General features: G+C 41.7%; 1 protein-coding gene across 1 annotated transcript in view; it reads right to left on the reverse strand.

The window, feature by feature from the left end:
- ANO4 (anoctamin 4) overlaps positions 1 to 24,657 on the reverse strand; it is a 398,627-nt gene that overhangs the window by 134,755 nt on the left and 239,215 nt on the right. Inside the window, exon 8 of the mRNA XM_057743345.1 lies at positions 824 to 924. Coding sequence (XP_057599328.1) covers positions 824 to 924 — 101 coding nt within the window. The remainder of the gene's footprint in view (positions 1 to 823; positions 925 to 24,657) is intronic.

Genomic DNA, 24,657 nt, shown 5'->3' on the forward strand with positions numbered 1-24,657 from the left:
GGTATATTTTAGAATTGGCAGTTTGCCTAATTTCTGCCTACTGACTTGGTCTTATTAGCAGATTGTGAACTGAAGGTATTTAATTCTTTAGTCCTTTTGGAACTGTCCTTGGTACTGCACCCCTCCACCTCCTTTAAGCGATTCTATTTTTCCTACATATCTGGGCATTTATAATTTGAGGTTTAATACTTTATTTCATTTCCATCTAGCCGATGATCACTTTTTCTTAATCTATAGGGAAAATAAGAATATTCACTGTAAGATGAAGGAAAATTAATCCTTTTAAATAACTAAGAAATCCATGTAAAGTATTTTCTATTCCCCTTGGAATAAATATCGATGCTTGTGTTGGTACAATATTTATGACCTGACTTCTTAAAATTTAAAAATAGGTCATTTTAAAAAATAAGATCATATTTTTCTGAAATTTCTTGAACTTGTTTCAACGGAAGTAGATTTTAATTTTTTTCTAGAAGGGACGAGTCAGTAAGGACCTGCCCCACTGATCCTGGGGTCTGGCCATCCGAAGAAGCAGTACACAGGGTTTCTCAAAGTGGCATTTTGGAAATGCAAACGCCACTTGGAAAATATTTCTTCCTCACAGGCACCTGAACTATCTACCCTTCTAAGAATTGAATTAGCCAGATATTTTCACAAAAAGCCATGAAGTCATTATTAGCCATGGAGTTCTTATTGCACTTCCTAAACATTTAAAGGATTTTCTTCTCTAATAGTGTTCCAGTCTGCATTTCAGTTCTTTTTGTTTTGGGAGAGGAGTACATTAGTAGCAGAGAGAGTGGGGGGGAAATACTTTTATACCTACCTGAAAGGCATTCTTACATTCATTTGTTCTGCATATCTTCCGAGCACTTCCCATGGGGCATGCAACTTCACAAAGATAATGTCACTATTTATTAGAGAGGACTGAAACAGAAAAAAGAAACTAAATTGAAAAGTATATCCAAATCTATGGTTTCAATTGAGTTGGAACTTTGAACACATGAACTTGTATAGATTTTAAGGTTGGAGGCATTCTTCAGCAATAAGCTAGCTCCTTATGTGTGCATATATCCATTCAACCAATATACCACTTGTGTCAGGTGCTGGAGGACCAGCTGGGAACGAAAGAGATATCAATGGCATTTACATTCTGCAAAAACACATACAAAAGAAGACAGGCAAAAACAAGTTAAAAAGAGAGGGGGAGTAATATTCCATTGTATATATGCACCACATCTTCTTTATCCATTCATCTGTCGGTGGACATTTAGGTTGATTCCATGTCCTTACAAATGGTACTGATGAACCTAGCGGAAGGGCAGGAATAGAGATGCAGATGTAGAGAACGGACTTGAGGACACTAGGGGGAGGGGAAGCTGGGATGTAGTAAGAGAGTAGCATTGACATATACACACTACCAAATGTAAAATAGATGGCTAGTGGGAAGCTACTACAGAGCACAAGGAGATCAGCTTGATGCTTTGTGAAGACCTAAAGGGGTGGGATAGGGAGGTTGGGAGGGAGGCTCAAGAGGGAGGGGATGTGGGGATATATGTATATGTATGGCTGATTCACTTTGTTGTACAGCAGAAACTAACACAATACTGTAAAGCAATTATACTCCAATAAAGATTTAAAACAAAAAAGACAGAAGAAGGGATTCAGAGCCACGAGTGTTCTGAAGACAACAGAGTCACGGGAGAAAGAGTTGGGGTAGAACATCCATTTCTTTGGGCCAAGGGTCAAGGAAAGTCCTCTCTGAGGAAGGAACATGTGAGCTAAGATAAAAAGGAACAGCTGGATAAAGAGCATGGGATGAATGTTCAGGGTGCAAAGGCCCTAGGTTGGGAAATAGCTTGGTATGTCCTATGGTCAACGGAGAGTGAAGAGAGTAGAGAGGCTGGGGTGGATTAATCACAGAGACTGGCATAAGCAGAGGCTGGAAAGGTGAGCAGGAGCCAGTATGCAGTGCTTCACAGGCCACAACAAGACAGCTGGACTTTATTCTAGGAACATGGGGAAGTCATTTTGATCTAGGTGTTCAAAGATCACTGCGGTTGCTTCGTGGAGGATAAAGAATAAGGGATAGTTACAGCAAAAGCAGAGAAAAAGAGAGATGCTCTCAGTCATTCAGGCAAAAGCAATAGTTGGTGGTGGTGGAGATAAAGGGATCTAAGAGATGTGAGTCTTGAATCTGGGTCAGTATCAGCAAGGTTTTTTCAAAGGACGGTGTTCTTTGCCTCCTCTGGGGCTTTTAATCAACACAGAACTTAGGGAAGTAAAACTAGGACTTCACATTCTGCTAACCACCCAACATGTTTTGGTCTGTGCCTCTGGCCAAGGGGACATCTCCAATTAGGAGAGTTCCCTCGGAAGTCATTTCCCAGGGGGAGGGCTGAGTTGTGGAAGGAAGTAGAAGAAAGATGAGAAACAGTAAGCCAGAGCAGTGTAAATTAGCAAAATGGCCAATTATTTATCCATATCTTTCTCACACATGGTCGTTCTGAACTGCATACCATTTAGATTTTTACAATTTAAGAGTATCAATCTAAAATTTTGTAGTTTAAGATGTGTTAGGCCTTTGTGGCTAAACTTTCCTTATAACAGTATTTATAAACAAACCAATATTTTCACACAGCTGACCAAAAAAACTCAACTTTATGCTTTCACTGGGGTACATTTGTGCTACAGGGAATTGTTTTTATATTGCAGATGAAATGCAATTGTAATTCATTTTTTGTATTTTCATTCGGGGTCTTCTTGCTGGGCTTATAAATAGTGCACTTAATTCATAAGAACTCAAGATATTATGAAAATCAAACTGGTGTCAACTACAATTTCTCAGGGACTTTGGTGATGCTGAATTTCCCATGGGTAGGGGGGCCAGGGCCCAAATCCACAATGGCAGGGGATATCCTTTGATACTGGTTAGAAAAATGAAACTTTCTGGCAGTTCAGGCTGAAATAAGGTTTCATCTTTCAACTTAGGATAAGCAGACCCCTGTCTCTAAGCCCCCTGACAACAAGGAAAGTTTCAGTTATTTAAGGTTGAAGCCTCTGGGCCTAGCACAGTGCCTGCTATAGAGGGCGCACTCCACCGATATTTGTCTAGTGAAATGTGTACAGTTAATCCTGGCCCAGGTGAAAGCTGGGAGTCCTATGAAGCAGGAAGTGATGAAGTGACTCTTGAGCCCACATAGCTGGTTACTGCAAAGGAGGTGCCCACGCAGGGAATGCACACGCCAGCAACCACTGAAGATGCAGTGACTAGTGCTGTGTCTCTGCACAAACTGGTTTTCTGTTTAGTGACCTATTACCTCCCTGCACTGGGTGCTTAGACCTAGGTAGCCAGGGGGAGTGTGAATGAGCTCCTGGGTAGCAATGTCCATACAAGAATATATAGAAACATAGCACACACACACTCTCCGTTTGTGTCCCATTCATGTCTGTGGATGTGCTGACACGTGGATCTGAGATGGTCTTGAAGCTTATCAGTTGAGCATTCTTGTGCTTTGGAAAAGATTGCTGCTTGTTTTTCCATATATAATACAGTTTCCCAAGTTAAAAAGCAGAAGACTGTACTTTCTAAAAATAGGCCTTTTTGTTTATACTAAAGATACACTTCAGAGTCTGGGAAGGTTTTGTGGCTTCCTCACTTGGGAGGTTTCATGGCAATGTTGGGGATTCTTTAAATTCACCTAGCTGTCCGGCAAGGTTCTCACTTCCTGTTGTTTCTTCTCTCATACTCCCGTGAGAGGAAAAGTAATATTGTGCAAAATAAAGAAGACAAAATGGGAATGTGCCTGATTTACAGAATCAACCAAACGATTTAGAGCAGAGTATAATCTTAGCATATACTCTCTTCATGGAATTACTGTGATTGCTAGTCTTACAGAAAATATACTATCTACAGCAAGAAGAATCATGTTGTAGATCTCCCATGAACACATGAAAACACTAAGGAGAATACAATACTATGTTCCATTTAGGGCACATTTTAAGTGCCATACTTCTGTGTGTGGAAAAGCCAAGTTCATTATCTGAACACATACTGAGTCAACTAAAATTCTAATGTGGGATCTCAGCCATTTTCTGCATAAAAGAGCAACTGCGTTGATTCATTCAGCATGATAAAAATAACTCCATTTTCTTATTATTTCAATTATAACAATAATTATAAAACCATCACTATTTTTTTAGTGCTTTATAATTTTAGAAGCACTTTTACACATTACCTCATTTTAATCTCAAATGTATAAGAGAGGCTTTCCTTCAATTTCCTAAAGAAGGAAAGAGACTCAGTCAAGTAACTGACCCACAGCCAAACCAAAAGTTTATCCCAGACAGAGCTGAGTCCACACCCATGTCCCTTGACTCCCTTGTCAATTTTATCTAATAAACTCTGAGGTTTTTAAATAAATCCATGGCTTTTATATGCATTGAAGACACATAATCTCTGAATTCTTTACCAGTTTACACAAACTAATCTGAAAAGAATTTCATATTTTAGAAAACAAAGCAACAAGAAAAAAGGGAAAATTAAGCTATATTTAAGATCATCTTGATAATCTTGAGAAAAATGTTAATTGAATCCCCACTGATGACGATGAGTGTTTATTCATGTGTCATGTGTGTGCGTACATGCATGCATGCCTGTGTCTCTGTGTGTATGGGGCTTATTACTTATATTCTGTTTTTAAGAAGAAACTGAACTCCAGCCCAGAAAAATAAATGTGAAACAGATGATTGCTAATTATATGGCTCATATATCACTCTTTTCTCTAGCACTGAATGATTACCCTACTGTGTTTAAAAAGGTTTTTCCTCATTATTGAGTATTCCTTTTCACATAAATCCAAGTGTGCAAGTGCCAAAATGAAGAGAAATGAACATGAATTTTTTGAAACAGAGTTGTTTCATTAATATACTGCAATAAAAACCCCTTAGGTTAGAACCTTGGGGAGAAGAAAAATGACCATTTAGAGGAGTTTGGAAAATCTCCTTAGAAAAATGGTTGGAGAAATTAAGAAGTAGCATGAAAAACACCTGGAGTAGAAATAGGTAAGATTCACAGAAAACATTCCTTCTTTCTTGTTCATTCAACAAGAACATATTGAACACCTTCTATGTACTAGATGCTGGGAATGCAAAGATATATAAATCATGGTCCTCGGCTTGAAGGTTAGATAAGGCAACAATAAGGAAAAAAATAAACAGCATGCCATCATCTAACCGAAGCAATCCACTTCTCAAAGATGTGTAAATGTACACATCTCTCCATTTCATGACCCCTGAAACCATGGTTGAATAGAGGACACTGATGGAGAAAAGGGTTTGGGAGCAGGGGCACGGAGGTACATCGTGAACTCAGTTTAGGAAATGTTAAATTCATGATGCCCATGAGAAGGTGTCTTGTGGGTAGATAAATGAAATTGGAGCTCAGGGGAGCAGTCTGGGCCAGAGATACAAAGCAAATGTGGCCAGGATATAGACAACATTTAATCCGTGGTACTGGCTGAGGTCAATCCGGGAGAGAGTACAGGTACAGAGCCACGAGGGTAGCTGGACCACAGAGGTTAGTTAGGAACACAGACTCTGAGGTTCGACTGCACATACTGATACTCATATGTCTACCTCTTACCAGCTCTGTGATCCTGGGCAAGCTATTTAACCTCTCTGTGCCTCAGTCTGTTCAACTGTAAAATGGGAAATGATAGCAGTAACTATCTATTGAGTTGTATTAAATGGCTTAATACAGGTGAGATACTCATAGTGCATCCAACATCACATTAGTCATCATCATGTCCGAGAAGGGTCATGCCACACTGGCAGTGATGGGAAGAATACAGCACTCAGTTACCTAGTGACAACCTGTGAATGTGACAAATAAGGAACTAATACCTGAGGAGGATTTTCCAGTCTTTGACTACAGGCTAAACCAGAAGAAACCCTGAGAGTCAAGCTCCCAATACCCATTTCCTGTCCCTGCATGGTCCCTACGTTTTCCTCCAAGGACATTCATTCAATCAACAAACATTAAGTGGCTACCAAATATCAGGTACTCTGCTAGGTGCTTGGATATATTACGGTCTCTCAAATTTACAGTCTGGAGGAGGAGACAGACATTAAACAACAAATAAACATATGATTAAAAATTATGAAAAGTGGTAAAAAGGACAAGAATATAGTGCTTTGGCCCAGAAGAAGCAGGATACTTACTTGAGATCAGCTGTTTGATCCCTGCAGGAATACAATCTAACCTGAGATTCAAAAGATGAGAAGGTGTCAACTATGCGAGAAGCCAAATGAAAAACACTCCAAGCAGAGGGAACAGCAAGTGTGAAGACCCAGAGAGGGGAGATGACACCAGGAACTGAAAGGCTCTGGTGATTAGACACTGTAAAGTGTGAGGCACGGAGAATAGTTGATAATGGGGCTGAAAAGGAGAGCTGGGGACACACCCTGCCAGGCCAGGTTCAATGTTATAAAGACTTTGGATTTTATTCTCCAAGATCAATGGGAAGTTACCAATGGGTTAGAGGCAGAGGGGTGACAGCCTCGCTTGTTTCAGAAAGTACACTCTAAATGCCCTAAGGACAACGTCCCAGAGGCTGCACAGGCCTGAAAAATTCAATAGAAAAGTTAATCCAGGAGGTCAGGTGAGAGAAGATGGTAGCAGGAACCAGAAGGCGGCGAGGAGAGAAATGGACAAACTTGAGATCTACCTGAAGGTAGATTTGAAAGGACTTGGGATTGACCACATGAGGAGAGTGAGAAAAAAAAAATCCAGTGTCTTAGAATCATGTGCAGGTTGTTTTGCCTGGGAAACTGGGATGGTTAGTACCACATACTGATGCAGAGGAGAGTCAGGGAGAAGATGGTTGTTTACTTTGGGATACACATGTTTGAGGTACCCGGGCGATAGTTACACAGAAATTTAAAGTAGGCAAATGGATATGAGAGTCTGGCTCAGAGGCTGGGACTTACTGAGAATTGCAGGCATGTAGCTGATAAAGCACAGAACTTGATGAGGTCACCTAAGGAAAGAGTACAGCGAAGGACCAAGGCCCTCCCCCCCGCCCTCCGCCACAAGGGGCAACCTTCCGGGATTCTCCAGGTGAACATGTAGATGGGACTTCCCTCCGCCTCCAGGCCCTCATTACACACATATCTCTGATTTCAAAGAAAAATCTCATTGCAATTTGGAGTTGTGCTTGATGCCCGTGAGGTCTGTCTGGATGAGATCATGACCTTGTACAGGGTCACCCGTGGATAACGTGTGCACACACATAAAGGCAATGTACTAGAAATCACATTTGACACAGAAACATTATTCTGGGAAATTTTTATCAATCTATCATCATTTCAGGTCCATTTTCACTAATTGGGTTATACTGAAACAGGATGGTGGCACCTTTTAAAAAGGAGCAGGAGAAAAGAAAGCAATTTAAAAGAATTTTGTTAATCATTTCTCTATCAAATATTTATTGTACATGTATTAGCCACTTGCCTTGTGCTGGGGAAGGGTCATTTATGTTATAAAAAGGCAACTGGCTTTGGGCTAAACAAAAATGAGACCATTCCCGCCCCTGAGACGCTAATACCCTAATATGCCATGGAGATAAAAAATAAGTGCATGTGTAATTTGAGTAGAATTACAAAACAAGAAATACATAAGGATAGGCAACCTTTCTTTAGACACTGAAGGAAAACAGAGTAGAGAAAGCTCATAGTGTAGTGGTTAAAAGTCCCGGCTTTGGAGTTAGGGTTCAAGTGTCAGATCTGCTATTAGTAGCTGGTGACCCTGAACAAGTTATTTAATTTCTGTAAGCCTCAATTCTCTCATCTGGGAAATGGGAACAATAGCAGCACTTACTTCAGATTTTTTCTGAGGACTACAAGATTTAATGCATGCAAAGTACTTAGGTAGTTCCTCGTGCACTGAAAATACTCTAAACGGTAAGAATGAAGGCTTGTGATTCATTAAGGCATTTGAAAATAGTTTTTAAAGTTAAAGCTTTAATTGAGGAATAAGACTTCTTTCTTCCCACCTGGTTTCCAAATTTTGGCAATGGAAGTACAGCGAGGGAATATTAGGAGGTGCTTGCCTGGAGGGACCAGGAGAGGCAGCTGCATTTGCACACTGAACCATGTTCCTCTCTGTGGATATCAGAGTGAACGCCTGGCTTGAAGGAAGCTGCTTCCCCCTCACTTGCAAGCTCATTTCATTCGTCTGAGACACAAAGTGCATCCTGGGGTTACATTTGTGCCAAACAAGGACAGGGAACAGGTGAGCAGGAAAGGGGGACAGGAATAGGGGTCTGTTTGGAAATAGCTCCCATGGGTCTACGGCAGCCCAGGGTACCCGAAGTCAAGCTAGGGCCCTGCAAGAGGCTGTTGAAATTGAAAACGCCACTTCAGCTCAAAAGATGACCCCCAATCCTTTTTTAACCCTAAAGAAAACCGTCTTAAAAGAGCTGGAACTTCATTAGAGCACAGAAGACTACAGGAGACCTAGGCTTAGATACTTTCTAAAAGTCTCCTTGATGTGACTTGTTAGGTGATCACTGGCCAACAGCCAACCACGTACTGCTGTGGTGGAAAGAATGCCTGGGCCATGTCCTGGTACAGCTCTGCTTTGCAAGCATGGCTAAGTCCCCTTACTCTCTGACGGTGAACTTCTCACCAGCCACACAGACAACATGACCCCTGCGGCTGCAAACGTCTAGGGCTATTTTGAGACACAGACTAAAATGGCCTGTGCAAACATGTCAAAACTGCCCAATTCTGGATCTATCTCTGGCTGCACCTTACATTAGGAGCCTGGCCTCTTTTCTGCCCTTGGTTTCCTCACCAGCAAAGAAGGGGCTGCGATCATACCGTTTGTTCCAAACTCATTCAGCAGAAGGGCACCTGGAAGTCACGGTGGTCTCTGCAGCTGACCACGCATCTCATCACATGAAGTGTAATTTAGCATTCACTCCCTCACCCATTCATGTCGTCCACAAACCTTCACTGGGGGCCCATTATGTGCCAGCGACTGTCCTAGGTGCTGGGAGCACAGCTGTGAACGAAACAGACTGCATCCCTGCCCTCACGGAGCTCAAGTTCTATTGGGGACACAACTCTCAATAAACAGACACATGATATTTCTGACACTGTGCTTTGAAGAATACAGAAGGAGAGGTAAATAGAAAGTAATGGTAAGAAGGAGATGCTATTTTAGACAGAGGGCTGTGGACAGGCCTTCTGATAAGGTGACATTTGAAGAAGTAGGAAAGCAGGCTGTTCCATTATCCAGGGAGAGTGCGTTCCAGGCAGGGACAGGAGTCAGAGGCTGAGGACCTGAGGCACAAAGACGATGCACGTTTCAATCCATTGAGCACAAAAGGTCAAGTCGGGGTCGCCACCTGCACCTCTTCTGTGCCCCCTCAGGCAGCTCCCTGGATTTCACTCTCTCATAACCATGCTGCAAGGAGAACAAAGCAAACCCCTGACATTCTGAGGCAAAAAGGAGAGGTGAATTTCCAATTGGGAACTCAGATAAGCCTCTCAGAGGAAAAAAAATAGTAGCAGTAGAGGTGAGAGCAGTTATACGGTGCTACCACATACCACGTACTGTTTTAGGGCTTTTACACACATCAAATAACCCAATCTTCACACCAACCCTATGTGGCAGGCTGCATTATTATTCTGTTTTACTGCAGATGAACTAAAGCACAAAGATCTTGGCTAAGATCACATAGTGAGTAAGGAGGGAGCCCGGATTCTCACCAAGGCAGCTAGGCTTCAGAACTGCTGCTTCACAAGAGGAGAGTGGGGCTCGTGAATATATTTTCTTCTGGATTCAATCCCATTGTCATTCTATTTTGGTTTTTTTTGTTGAAAAACAGTTATACATTGAAGTCCAGGGTACAGTACATACAGTTCCCTCTAAACGTCCTTAAAATGAATGTAGGATGTTTATGTACCTTACAGCCAGTGGTAAAAACAAACTTGAAGCCTGATTCTGCCACTCACACTCCCTGCATATTTCCGGCGTGATACCAGCTCACAAGCCTCAGTTTCCTCACTTGTAAAATGAGGACAATACCAAGCACGATTGTTCTGAAGCTACATGGATGTCAGCTTGTACCCATTGCAAGTGGTTCAATAGGTAAGAATTTCCTTCTTCCTCCCATCGTTACTGAATGCTCAGTGAACATGCTGCTAATTTATAGCTGATGGCAGAATTTTTGGTGGATCTGGAAGCTAGTCTCTGAAATGGATGGAAAAATGTACATTTCTGGCAAGTTAAAGGGCACAAAGTAATTGCTAAGCAATTTCAACTCCTCTCAGTGGGGCTGCCGTCTACTCAGCTATGTGTCACTGGGCAAATGACTTGCACTTTTCTAAGCTTCAGTTTTCTCTGTAAAATGAGGGCATATCTCTAAAAAGACTTTTTTGTTTCTTTTTATTTTTTCATTCTTGATTCCCTGAGGACTCAACAGAATTTCTGAGGGTAGTTCAAAAAAGCTCTTCAGCTGATTCTGACGCAATTCTCTCTCCACAACTCACGTATTTACATGCGCGTGCGCACGCACACACACACGCTCTCTCACACACACACACACACACACACACACATACACATAATGCCCTGGTGGAGAAAAGGCTCTGAGGTATTGTATGTTCCTAAATGGTCACAACACTCATCCCTTGAAGATGACATTAGCATCAGTGACAGGAAATATGTGTGTGAAACGGCCACTCACTCCTCACTGGCAGATCCTTAAACGGATCTCCCCAGGGACTCCGTCTAGGCTCTAGTCTCATTCCACTGGTTCTCCCTGGATGACTGCATCCCTTCCCAATGGCTTCAGATGTCACCTATCACCTGATTCTCCCAGATCCCTATCTTTGGCTCAGACCCCTCTTCTGAGTTCCAGATCTGCAAAGCCAACGGCCAACATGGTATCTACCCTTGACTATCTTATGGGCACATCAAACTCAATGTGTCTAAAACAGATCCACTTCTCTGGAAGAATCCACTGCTCTTCTCCTCAGTGTCCCCAGGTTCAAGAAGTGGCACAATCATCCTCCCAGTCCCTCAAATTCAAGAGTCACCTTTGACTTCTTTTTCCTTTGCCCACATTCAGTCAATCACTGTGTTGGATTGACTCTACCCCCTACATTTCTCTCCAATCTGTCCATTTCTCTCCATCTCCATCACCATCATGCCCCTTCAAGTCTCTATCATCTAGCTCCTTGAAGACTTTTCAAAGCTGGGCCCCCTCCAGTTCCATTCTTGCCTTGTGTACTGTCGCTGACATTAGAGATGTCTTTAAAAATGCATTGTGAGCCATGGTTTCCCGTGGCCCTCTGGAAAATCACTAAGGCGGCCAATGCATGACCTGGCGACTCCTTTACCTTGTATCATTTTTCCTTTCCCTGGGTTCCAGTCACATGGCCCTCATCTCTTCTTCTTTCCAAATTGCCAAACTCCTGACAGTCTTGGGGTTTAATGATACGCTGTTTTCTCTGCTTGATGAATTTCTGTTCCTTTAGACCTCAGCAGAGCAACCACTACCTATCTACAAATAATGTGATGAGTATGAAAAGAAGCTGGTCTCATGTCCTAAGGGAGCACAGGAGAGAAAATGCTCCCTTTGTGGATGTCCCCTCCATGCAGGACTAAATGTCTCCTCAGAAGTAAGCAATGTCAGTTCTGATCTACCCAACTCCAAAAGTCCTCAAGGTAACATTTCTCTCATCCTTCAACGTGGTATATTAGATAAGTTGAACGTGGGAACAACTATATCATCACAGTTATGCTTTATATTATCACAAATGACTGACCCACTGATAACTATTCACAGTTTTGACCCAGTCAATAACCCATGTGTCATTATGCCCTTAGTAAGCTGCAGCGATTAACAGCCATGAAACAAGCATGACTCAGAAAAGACAGGTAAGCAGGTTGTCTGCTGCCAGTGAAGCAGCAGTTTAACTTTGGAAATACTTTCAAATGCACTTGGAAGGGTTATGACATCCCTCCTAGGCCTATTCTATTTACCTCTTGGTGGAATGCTGATCAAAATCAGAGGATACAGTAACAGCACGTGTAGTGGTAGCTTACAAACTGCTTTTTATGTAAAGCTTATTAAAAAGCTGTCAAGAAATGGGGCTCATATGATCTTTAATAATAGAAATATAGCTGACAGATTATACCTCAACTTATATCAGTTCCTCACTGGTGTAATGCTGATATAACTCCTTTGCCTACTTCATAGGGCTAAGACAGATAGATAGATAGACAGACAGATATGTTAATATATATAGACATATAAAAGTATATAATGCATTTGAAACCATGTTGTGTGGAGGCCATTTGTGTATCTCTGGGCACATGGACATCTGAGCCTCCTGGCCCAGTATTCATTTGGAGCCATATAACGAGCTCTGGCCATTGAGCTGTGAGCAGAAGCCTTGAAGACTGGGGTGTGACTTGCCGTTCCCTTCCACAGAGGCAGGTTTCTGGATGAAGCTACTGTTATGCTGGATCCCTGGTAACTACAAGTAACTGGTAACTCTTCCCCCTCCTCTACTATCCTGAGATCAAGAAGTAAATCCTGTTGCCTCAAGCCTTGAGTGACATGTAGAAGTTATATAAAATCTCTGCATGGAACTTCATGGGATCACAAGGAGACAGAGATATGGAAGGAAAGGCATCCAGGACCAGGTCTTAGGATATGCTAACATTTGGAGGTCAAATGAAAGAGGATGGTGAACAAAGGAGACTGAAAAAAAGGCCAGTAAAGAAGGGAGAAATCCAGGAGAGCATGAGATGTCTCCTGAGTTAAGAAGAGAATGTTTTTCAAGGAAAGAACAATCCACCATGTGGACAAATGCTGACAAAGCCAGTAAGATAACAGAGATGGCATGAACACCAGGTTTGGTTAAAGCTGCGCTTCATAAAAGCAGTGTCTATGGAGAGAGAAAGCCCAGATCAAGTAGTCTGAAAAGAGACTGGGCCCAGGACTTCCCTGGTGGTTAAGAATAATCTTGCCAATGCAGGGGACACGGGTTCAAGCCCTGGTCTGGGAAGATCCCACATGCCACGGAGCAACTAAGCCCATGTGCCACAACTACTGATCCTGTGCTCTAGAGCCCACGAACCACAGCTATTGACCCCATGTGCCAACACTACTGAAGTCCATGCACCTAGAGCCTATGCTCTGCAACAAGAGAAGCCACCACAATGATAAGCCCTCGCACTGCAATGAAGAGTAGCCCCTGCTCGCCGCAACTAGAGAAAGCCTGCGTGCAGCAATGAAGACCCAACACAGCCAATAAATAAAATAAATAAAAAGAAATTTATAAAAAGAAAAGAAAGAAAGAAAAGAGACTGGGCCCATCAATAGACAACTGGCATAAGATGATGTGGTATATATATTTATAATGGAATATTACTCAGCCATGAAAAGAATGAAATAATGCCATTTGCAGCAACATGGATGGACCTAGAGATGATCATACTAAGTGAAGTCAGTCAGAGAAAGACAAATATCATATGGTATCACCTATATGTAGAATCTAAAAAATGATACAAATGAACTTATTTGCAAAACAGAAACAGACTCACAGACATAGAAAACAAACTTTTGGTTATTGAAGGGGAGAGGGAAGGAAGGAAGGCTAAATTAGTGTGGAATTAACAGATACAAACTGCTACACATAAAATACACAAGCAATAAGGACACACTCTACAGCACAGGGGATTATATTCAATATCTTATAATAACCTATAATGGAACATAATCTGAAAAAATGTATAACTGAATCACTTTTCTGTACACCTGAAACACAATATCGTAGATCAACTACACTTCAATTAAAAAAAGAGAGAATAGTAGGTAAGGATATGGAGACAATGACGCTGGACAAATCTTTGAAGACGTGTTTCTGTAAAGTGGAGAAGAGAAATGAGGTGGTCATTAGAGGATAATATGGGGGTCAAGGGATTTTTCTTAAGATATGAGTTACAGGAGCACGTTTATAATAATTGAGTAGAGAGCAAAAATTGATGATGTAGGAGACAGAAGAGACAATCACAGGAGCAAAGTCCTTGAGAAGGTGAAGTGGGAGGGGATTCAGCACATAACAGGAGGGCTCCGGGGACAGTGGCAGACACTCAAGCACAGTAACAGCGGGAAGGCAGAGAGTGAGTGTGGGGATGGCCGCAGGAGATCCTGTCCAATTGCTTCTATTCTCTATCGAAGCACAGACAAGGTTATCAGCAGAGCCTGTGGGTGCATGATGGTGTGCGTACAGATAAAGGAGGTGAGAGGGTGGAGGGACAAGAAGATGGTGGGGAATCACAGCTGACCAACTCCCTGGCCTATTCAGTCTTTGGTTGGATGTCACCGTCAGTGAGCCCCCTACACCACACCCTATTTAGAATGCCTATCCCCTCCCGCCCAGCACTCTCACACTTTGTTCTACTTTTTCCTTTGCCGTATCACTTTCTAACATACTATGCTATTTACTTACTATGTTTATTGTTCACTTTCTCCCCCATTAGGTGAGCACTACAAGGATAGGGGCTCTTTGTTTGGTTCCCTTATGTACTCTGAATGCCTGGAATTGTGCCAGGCACTGTCTATTTATAGAATGAGTAAAATTTAAAAAGTGAATGAATGAAAGGAGGAGGCCAAGAAAGGAAGGAGAAATGAAGATAATCCCTCGTTATGGTGAGGCGGGGAAGAAAACCTCCTAGGCCCCCTGGCATTCTTTGTCACTCTGGTCCTCATCTGAGACGGTGGTCATAAAGTGAACCAGTCAGCATGGTTTTCTAGCCACATTCAACCTGCTCGGGTGCAGGCACAGAGAAGGTAGGGTTTAATCAGGTCAAGTTTTTGCCAGGCAAATAAGTCAAAGAAATAAAGGCATGAGAGAACTGAGGCGCTCGTAAATGAGTGGTCATAATGATGGACCATGGAATCAAAGCGAAGTAACGAGGGGAATGCAATGATGGTCAAAAGAGTAGTTGGGACAATTCATCAGCAGTCTCATCATCTTAGTCAATGTACTCTCCAGTGACATTCTGAAATACTTAAACCCATTAAAGCAGGTTTCAGTTCCAAGTATTAGTTCCAAGTATTTAAGGGTTTACTTAGAACTCTCTTTCCCCAGACTTTATTTTCAAAGAGAGATTAAGGTATAGCTTTACTAAGTATAAATAGAAAAAGAAGAAAAGGACAATTACAAAATAAACTTCAGTACTTACCTGCCAATTGCTATTTTTGTTTTGCAAACCAAATAAGCATGGTGTGACAAAAAGAATCAAGTCTAGGGGTTTTTCATTCAACTGGAGTTTGTACAAAGAATTACGGGGTGGGAGATCCCTTCTGGCAATCAGAAGCAAGAGCGGATGCCCCGGACAGAATGGATACTGTGTGATCCATGAGTCACTGAGTTTAGGACTATGTTTCAGAAGACCCACAGGCACTTATTAGAGTCTGAAAAACTGAATCAAGGCAGCCTCCAATGAATGTCAAAGTGATTTACTGCTGTGTAATCCAAAATAATATACTGGCTAAACCAAGGAACCAACAGACTGCAGAAGAGGAAAGGCCCCAAGAGGAGACATAACACATTTCTGAGACACTAGTGGACACCCGGTCTCACCGTGTGTCATTTTCTTTCTTGTCTACTGGACTGCTAAGGTCAAGGAAAATTGTGTGCAGTACACTTTCATTCTTCTACCTGCTCTACTCCCAGCTTTCTATAAAGCTCTTTTTAATTTCAACATATGTGGAAAAAGTCAGAATGGAGAACAGAGATGAAAAACAAAGAACTCTAGTGAGCAACAAACGCCATCTTCTTGGAAGACCATCATGTCTTGGTTGAGTTTTCAGGTGACAGTGGTGTAGCTGGCTTGGTAAAAGAGCTGGCCTGAAAGAAACCCAGCAACAAGATGACACTTTACTTAAATAGAAGTTCATGGGATGGATTTGGTTGCAAAGGAGCTAAATGATATTAGTTTGGACGATTTTTGAAAAAATAACTCAGAAATGCTTATCTGGACAGTATCAGTCCAGTCATCAAGGCCTAGGGGGACAATTACATCTGATGTAAATTATTGTCACAGGAAATTGCTGAATGAACATAAACAGCTTGAAAGTCAAGGTGAAGTGATGAGCCAGGCACTATGCTAGGTTATGTGGGGAAGCCCATGTGGTCCTTGTGGGATTCCTACTCCAACTGGGGAAACAGAGGTGCCAGAGGAGCCGTGATGCCTCCGTCGGAAGTTATTGTGCCTCTGCTCATACTGCTTCCTGCCTGAACGCCACGCTTTTCTACTTTGCTACTCTGTCAATTCATCCTTCAAGATCTAGGTCACTTCCTCTAACTTTCCTAAAACCTCTGGGCAGAGTCTGGAGTTCCCTTAGTGTTTTCATAGGAACTTTTCAGGCTGTATCCTAATCATCTGTTTCATGCCTGTTTTCACCTCTAGTCAACGAGCTCCTCAAACACACGGAGCGTAATGTGGCTGTATTTTCCAAACACGGTGCTGACAACAGCTTTCACCCCACATGTCTTCCAGAACCTTGCCTCTCTCCATCAAGAGGAGGGATCTGGGCGGCGAAGTAGAGAGACGTGGAGTGCATCCCTCTCCACAGATGCATTGGGAATGCACGGAAGGACGCAGTCATTCCCACAGAGAACCAGCTGAACACCAGCAGACGGCCTCGGACACCAGAAAGGACTGCGGGGAACCTGACATAGCCGGTAGGGAGGCATCTACGAGGGCTCAAAGAGGGTGAAGCGGCGGAGCTGTGGCAGACGGGAGGGAGTGAGAAACATACGGAGGGTCCGCAGCGCAGCTCAGCGTTCCCGGACCGAGACATCGATCCGCGGCTGAACGGAGGGTCCAGGAGCGGGAGCGTGGGAACCGGAGAGCTGGTTCAGGGGGAGAAACATTGTTGCCGGTAGGGTGACTGGACCGAGAGTACAGGAGGGAGGAGGTCCGCGGAGAGGAGTGCCAGTCCCTGAGAGCTGCCCGGCCATGATGGCGGCTGGAGGCTGCAGGCTCCCGGGCGGGGGGGAGGAGCCGCGCGCATAGCTGCTCCCTCTCTTTCCGTGCCTCTGCAACAGGCAGCGGAGAGACGCCCTGCGGGGCCACCTAAGGCACTCAGGGATAACAAGCACCCTCAGGCGCTCGGGCGGGGCTAGATTAAAACTCCTTGCAATGCCAGCAGCAGGGAGGCTGCCGAGAGGGAAAAAAAAAAAAAAAAAAACCAGCATCAAAAAGAAAAAACCCCGAGAGAGGCCCAACTCTAAGACTTTCTGTGTACGCCTGAGCCACCAGCGCCCTCTGCAACAGGCACCTCCAAGCCTGACTGAAACAACAGTGCGCCACTGCTCACTCACTCCCAGGAGAAGGAGCCACTATTGCACCCTCTCCCTCCCCACACACCGAGGCTTACAGACGAACAATAAAGGAACCTCTGCTGGTCACAGAATAACGCAAAAAAAAAAAAAACCCAAGGCAAGGAGAAGGACACTTACAGCTGAGACGCTAAGGAAACAGAAATAGTAGTATCAATACCTATTGAACTGGTCCATTCGGGGATCAGTTCTGGATTTTTTTTTTTTTTTTTCCTTTCTCTCTTTTTTTTTTTTTTTTTTTTTTGATTTACTAAATACGATCTTAGCCCTAAGGGATCTACAAGTTTTACAACATAATTTTTTAAGGATATTTTTTACTCTTTTTTTTTTTTTTTTGCCTTTTTAAATACTTCTATATCTAGCTAAGTTTTTGGTAGTACGGACAAAATATCTTTCATACTTTCCTTTCATCCCTTTCTTTAATACACTTCTATTCCTTTCTTTTTCTTTGCATATTTCCAACCACATTACGCTCTTCTGTTCCCCTTTCTTCCAGCCATTTTAAGTGTATTTTATCTTAACATACTTATAAGCAACACTATCGGTCTGCTCAGACTCCTTGCTCTATTCTCCAGATGATGCACTGCCTTGGTATTAATATTAGGCTTTTGTCTTTATCTTAGTTCTTAGTACAGCTGTCTAATTACATTCTGAGAATCTCCATTCTCTCTGGTGGTACTCCAGCTCATTTCTATATTTGATCCTAGCTTACAAAATCTCCCTGGATTGATGTTTGTATGTGTAGGGTGTTATTTGTTGTTTGTTTGCTTTTGCTTTTGTCTCTGATTTGTTCTGTTTCAGTTGTCAATTTCTGCTGGGTTTCTCTCTGAATATCTGATAGCACACTGGGGTTCTGTCAGGTCTTTCTAGAGCCTTATGTCCTAACGGATTCAATAATTGTGTGTCTTATACATGTATGTGTTTCCTAGACTGAATATTCGTCTAATCCAATACTTGGACATTAGTCTGAGGCTTGGACAGTCTTCTATAAACACCTCTATCACCAGGACAAGCAACCCCAAAAGCTTGGACAACCATGAGGAAACAAAGAAACACCATGCAGGCAAAGGAGCAGGAAAAAAACCCACAAGACCAAATAAATGAGGAGGAAATAGGAAAAATGCCTGAAAAAGAATTTAGAGTAATGATAGTAAAAATGATACAAAATCTCGATAACAAATTAGAGAAAGTACAAGAAACAGTTCATAAGAACTCAGAAAAACAAACAGCAATGGATAACAAAATAACTGAAATTAAAAATACTCTAGATGCTCTAACCAGCAGAATGACTGAGGCAGAAGAACGAATAAGTGAGTTGGAAGATAGAATGGGAGAAATAAACGCCACAGAGCAGGAAAAAGATAAAAAAATAAAAAGACTAGAAGACAGCCTCAGAGACCTCAGTGATAACCTTAAACGTACCAACATTCGAATTATAGGCATCCCAGAAGAAGAAGAAAACAAGAAAGGGTCTGAGAAAATATTTGAAGAGGTTCTAGTGGAAAACTTCCCCAACATGGGAAAGGAAATAATTCACCAAGTCCAAGAAGCACAGAGAGTCCCATACAGAATAAACCCAAGGAGAAATACACCAAGACACATATTAATCAAACTAACGACAATTCAACACAAAGAAAAAATATTAAAAGCAGCAAGAGAAAAGCAACAAACAACATATAAGGGAAAACCCATCAGGATAACAGCTGACCTTTCTACAGAAACTCTGCAGGCCAGAAGGGAATGGCAGGATATACTGAAAGTCCTGAAAGAGAGAAACCTACAGCCAAGAATACTCTACCCAGCAAGAATCTCATTCAGATTCAATGGAGAAATCAAAAGCTTTCCAGACAAGCAAAAGTTAAGAGAATTCAGCACCACCAAACCAGCCTTACAACAAGTGCTAAAGGAACTTCTCTAAGTAGGAAACACAAGAAAAGGAAAACACCTACAAATACAAACCCAAAACAATTAAGAAAATGGTAATTGGAACACACATGTCAATAATCACTTTAAATGTCAATGGATTAAATGCTCCAACCAAAAGACACAGACTGGCTGAATGGATACAAAAACAAGACCCTTCTATATGCTGCCTACAAGAAACCCACTTCAGACCAAGGGATACATATAGACTGAAAGTGAAGGGATGGAAAAAGATATTCCATGCAAATGGAAGTCAAAAGAAAGCTGGAGTAGCAATACTCATATCAGACAAATTAGACTTGAAAGTAAAGACTATTAAAAGAGACAAGGAAGGGCACTACATAATGATCAAGGGATCCATCCAAGAAGAACATATCACAATGGTAAATATCTATGCCCCCAATATAGGAGCACCTCAATACATAAGGCAAATGCTAACAGCTATAAAAGGGGACATCGACAGTAACACAATTATAGTGGGAGACTTGAACACCCCACTTACATCAATGGACAGATCATCCAAACAGAAAATAAATAAAGACACACAAGCTTTAAATGACACATTAGACCATCTCGACTTTATTGATATTTATAGGACATTCCATCCAAAAACAACAGACTACACGTTCTTCTCAAGTGCACATGGAACATTTTCCAGGATAGATCACATCTTGGGTCACAAATCAAACCTCAGCAAATTCAAGAAAATTGAAATCATATCAAGCATCTTCTCAGACCACAACGCCATGAGACTAGATATCAATTACAGGAAAAAAACTGCAAAAAATACAAACACATGGAGGCTAAACAATTCACTATTAAACAACCAAGGAATCACTACAGAAATCAAAGAGGAAATCAAAAAGTATCTAGAAACAAATGACAACGAAAACACAACAACCCAAAACCTATGGGACGCAGCAAAAGCAGTTCTAAGAGGGAAGTTTATAGCAATACAGTCCTACCTTAAGAAACAAGAAAATGATCGAATAAACAACCTAACCTTACACCTCAAACAACTAGAGAAAGAAGAACAAAGAAACCCCAAAGTGAGCAGAAGGAAAGAAATCGTAAAGATCAGAGCAGAAATAAATGAAAAAGAAAGGAAAGAAACCATAAGAAAAATAAATAAAACTAAAAGCTGGTTCTTTGAGAAGATTAACAAAATTGATAAACCATTAGCCAGACTCATCAAGAAAAAAAGGGAGAAGATGCAAATCAACAGAATTAGAAATGAAAAAGGAGAAGTCACAACGGACACCTCAGAAATACAAAACATCATGAGAGACTACTACAAGCAACTATATGCCAATCAATTGGATAACCTGGAAGAAATGGATACATTCTTAGAAAAATACAATCTTCCAAGACTGAACCAGGAAGAAATAGAAACCATGAACAGAGCAATCACAAGTACAGAAATTGAGGCAGTGATTAAAAATCTCCCAACACACAAAAGCCCAGGACCAGATGGATTCACAGGCGAATTCTATCAAACATTTCAAGAAGAGTTAACACCTATCCTTCTCAAACTCTTCCAAAATATTGCAGAAGGCGGAGCACTCCCAAACTCATTCTATGAGGCTACCATCACCCTGATACCAAAACCAGGCAAAGATGTCACAAAAAAAGAAAACTACAGACCAATATCACTGATGAATATAGATGCAAAAATCCTCAACAAAATACTAGCTAACAGACTGCAACAGCACATTAAAAAAATCATACACCACGATCAAGTGGGGTTTATCCCTGGGATGCAAGGATTCTTCAATATACGCAAATCAATCAATGTGATACATCATATCAACAAATTGAAGGATAAAAACCATATGATCATTTCAATAGATGCAGAAAAAGCTTTTGACAAAGTTCAACATCCATTTATGATAAAAGCTCTCCAGAAAATGGGCATAGAAGGAAATTACCTCAACATCATAAAAGCCATATATGACAAACCAAAAGCCAACATTGTTCTCAATGGAGAAAAACTGGAAGAATTCCCTCTAAGAACAGGAACAAGACAAGGGTGTCCACTCTCACCACTGTTATTCAACATAGTTTTGGAAGTGTTAGCCACAGCAATCAGAGAAGAAAAAGAAATTAAAGGAATCCACATTGGAAAAGAAGAAGTAAAATTATCACTCTTTGCAGATGACATGATACTATATATAGAAAACCCTAAAGACTCTACCAGAAAACTGCTAGCACTCATTGATGAGTTTAGTAAAGTAGCAGGATACAAAATTAATGCACAGAAATCTCTTGCATTCCTATACACTAACAACGGAAGAGCAGAAAGAGAAATTAAGGAAACTCTCCCATTCACCATTGCAACCAAAAGAATAAAATACCTAGGAATAAACCTGCCTAAGGAGGCAAAAGATCTGTATGCAGAAAACTTTAAGACATTGATGAAAGAAATCAAAGATGACATAAACAGATGGAGGGACATACCATGTTCCTGGATTGGAAGAATCAACATCGTGAAAATGACTGTACTACCCAAAGCAATTTACAGATTTAATGCAATCCCGATCAGATTACCAATGGCATTTTTCACAGAACTAGAGCAAGAAATCTTACGATTTGTATGGAAATGCAAAAGACCCCGAATAGCCAAAGCAATCTTGAGAAGGAAAAATGGAGTTGGTGGAATCAGGCTTCCTGACTTCAAACTATACTACAAGGCCATAGTGATCAAGACAGTATGGTACTGGCACAAAAATAGAAAGGAAGATCAATGGAACAGAATAGAGAACTCAGAAGTAAGCCCAAACACATATGGGCACCTTATCTTTGACAAAGGAGGCACGAGTATACAATGGAAAAAAGACAGCCTCTTCAATAAGTGGTGCTGGGAAAATTGGACAGCAACATGTAAAAGAATGAAATTAGAACACTTCCTAACACCATACACAAAAATAAACTCAAAATGGATTAAAGACCTACATGTAAGGCCAGACACTATAAAACTCCTAGAGGAAAACATAGGCAGAACACTCTTTGACATACATCAAAGCAACATCCTTTTTGACCCACCTCCTAGAATCATGGAAATAAAATCAAGAATAAACGAATGGGACCTCATGAAACTTAAAAGCTTTTGCACAGCAAAAGAAACCATAAACAAGACTAAAAGGCAACCCTCAGAATGGGAAAAAATAATTGCCTATGAAACAACGGACAAAGGATTAACCTCCAAAATATACAAGCAGCTCATGCAGCTTCATACCAAAAAAGCAAATAACCCAATCCACAAATGGGCAGAAGACCTAAATAGACATTTCTCCAAAGAAGACATACAGATGGCCAACAAACACATGAAAAGATGCTCAACATCACTCATCATCAGAGAAATGCAAGTCAAAGCCACAATGAGGTATCACCTCACACCAATCAGAATGGCCATCATCACAAAGTCTGGAAACAACAAATGTTGGAGAGGGTGTGGAGAAAAGGGAACTCTCCTGCACTGTTGGTGGGACTGTAAGTTGGTACAGCCACTATGGAAAACAATTTGGAGGTTCCTTAAAAAACTACAAATAGAACTACCACATGATCCAGTAATCCCACTACTGGGCATATACCCAAAGAAAACCATAATCCCAAAAGAAACTTGTACCATAATGTTTATTGCAGCACTCTTTACAATAGCCAGGACATGGAAGCAACCTAAATGCCCATCAACAAATGAATGGATACAGAAGATGTGGCATATATATACAATGGAATATTACTCAGCTATAAAAAGGGATGAGATGGAGCTATATGTCATGAGGTGGATAGAACTACAATCTGTCATACAGAGTGAAGTAAGTCAGAAAGAGAAAGACAAATATTGTATGCTAACTCACATATACGGAATCTAAAAATGGTACTGATGAACTCAGTGACAAGAACAGGGAAGCAGATACAGAGAATGGACTGGAGAACTCGAGGTTTGGGAGGGGGCGGGGGGTGAAGGGGAAACTGAGAAGAAGCGAGAGAGTAGCACAGACATATATATACTACCAACTGTAAAATAGTCAGTGGGAAGTTGTTGTATAACAAAGGGAGTCCAACTCGAGGATGGAAGATGCCTTAGAGGACTGGGGCAGGGAGGGTGGGGGGGAATCGAGGGGGGGGGCGTCAAGGAAGGGAGGGAATATGGGGATATGTGTATAAAAACAGTTGATTGAACCTGGTGTACCCCCAAAAAAATAAAATAAAAAAAAAGAGGAGGGATCTACGCCCCTTCTCTTTGTTCCTGCTTCTACCAACAGAGTGCAGCAGAAGAAACACTTCTGGGTCGAGGTCATAAAAATGCACATCTGTTGATGGGTTTAAGAAGAAGTGGTGTATATATACAATGGAATATTACTCAGCCATGAAAAGGAATGAAATATCACCATGTGCAGCACCATGAATGGGCCTAGAGAATATCATACTAATTGAGATACGCTAGGCAGAGAAAGAGATATTATATGATATCACTTACATGTGCAATCTAAAAAATAATACAAATGAATCTATATACAAAACAGAAACAGATGTATGACTGTTTCACAGTCATAGGAAACAAATGTATGGCTCCCAAAGGGAGGAGGGGTAGGGATAAATAGGAGTATGGGATTAACAGATACAAACTACTATACATAAAACAGATGAGCAGCAAGGCCCTACCGAACTATGTTCATTATGTTGTAATAACCTATAACGGAAAAGAATCTGAAATATATATGCACATGAAACTGAATCACTCTGCTGTATACCTGAAACTAATACAATATTGTAAATCAACTATACTTCAATTAAAAAGACGCACATCTGCCTCCTTCTCTTGGAACCCAGGCACCACGTGTCATGAGGAAGCCGGTGTAGAGATCCACGGGGAAGGAAACCAAGCCTAAAGCCTGCAGGCCTGGCTGAGCTCTCTGCTGAGAGCCACCCTGAAAGGGGGTCCGCCGGCCCCCTGGGAGCACCGCTCCCGCGGATGCCCACGGAGCAGACAGGAGCTGGTCCTGCAGAGCCCTGCCCAACTGCAGACTTGAGAGTAAAATAAATGACCGTTGCTTTTAAGCCACAAGTTCTGGAGTTGTTTGTTATGCAACACCAGATAACAGGAACGCTCTTTCATTTTTGATTCTCCGCTGCCTAGCGCAGCGCCTGGAATATGACGGACACTCCATACACGTGATGATTGACACTCTAATACCACAGGAGCTGCAAGTGGTGCAGGAAACCTTCCTCTTTCACTCAGTCGTGAGAGGAGCTTTCAGCTTGTCTTTCCTTTGTCCTCTCCCTTCCTCCTGCATCACA

The sequence above is a fragment of the Hippopotamus amphibius genome, chromosome 7 (assembly GCF_030028045.1).
Source record: "Hippopotamus amphibius kiboko isolate mHipAmp2 chromosome 7, mHipAmp2.hap2, whole genome shotgun sequence".
Taxonomy (NCBI): Eukaryota; Metazoa; Chordata; class Mammalia; order Artiodactyla; family Hippopotamidae; genus Hippopotamus; species Hippopotamus amphibius.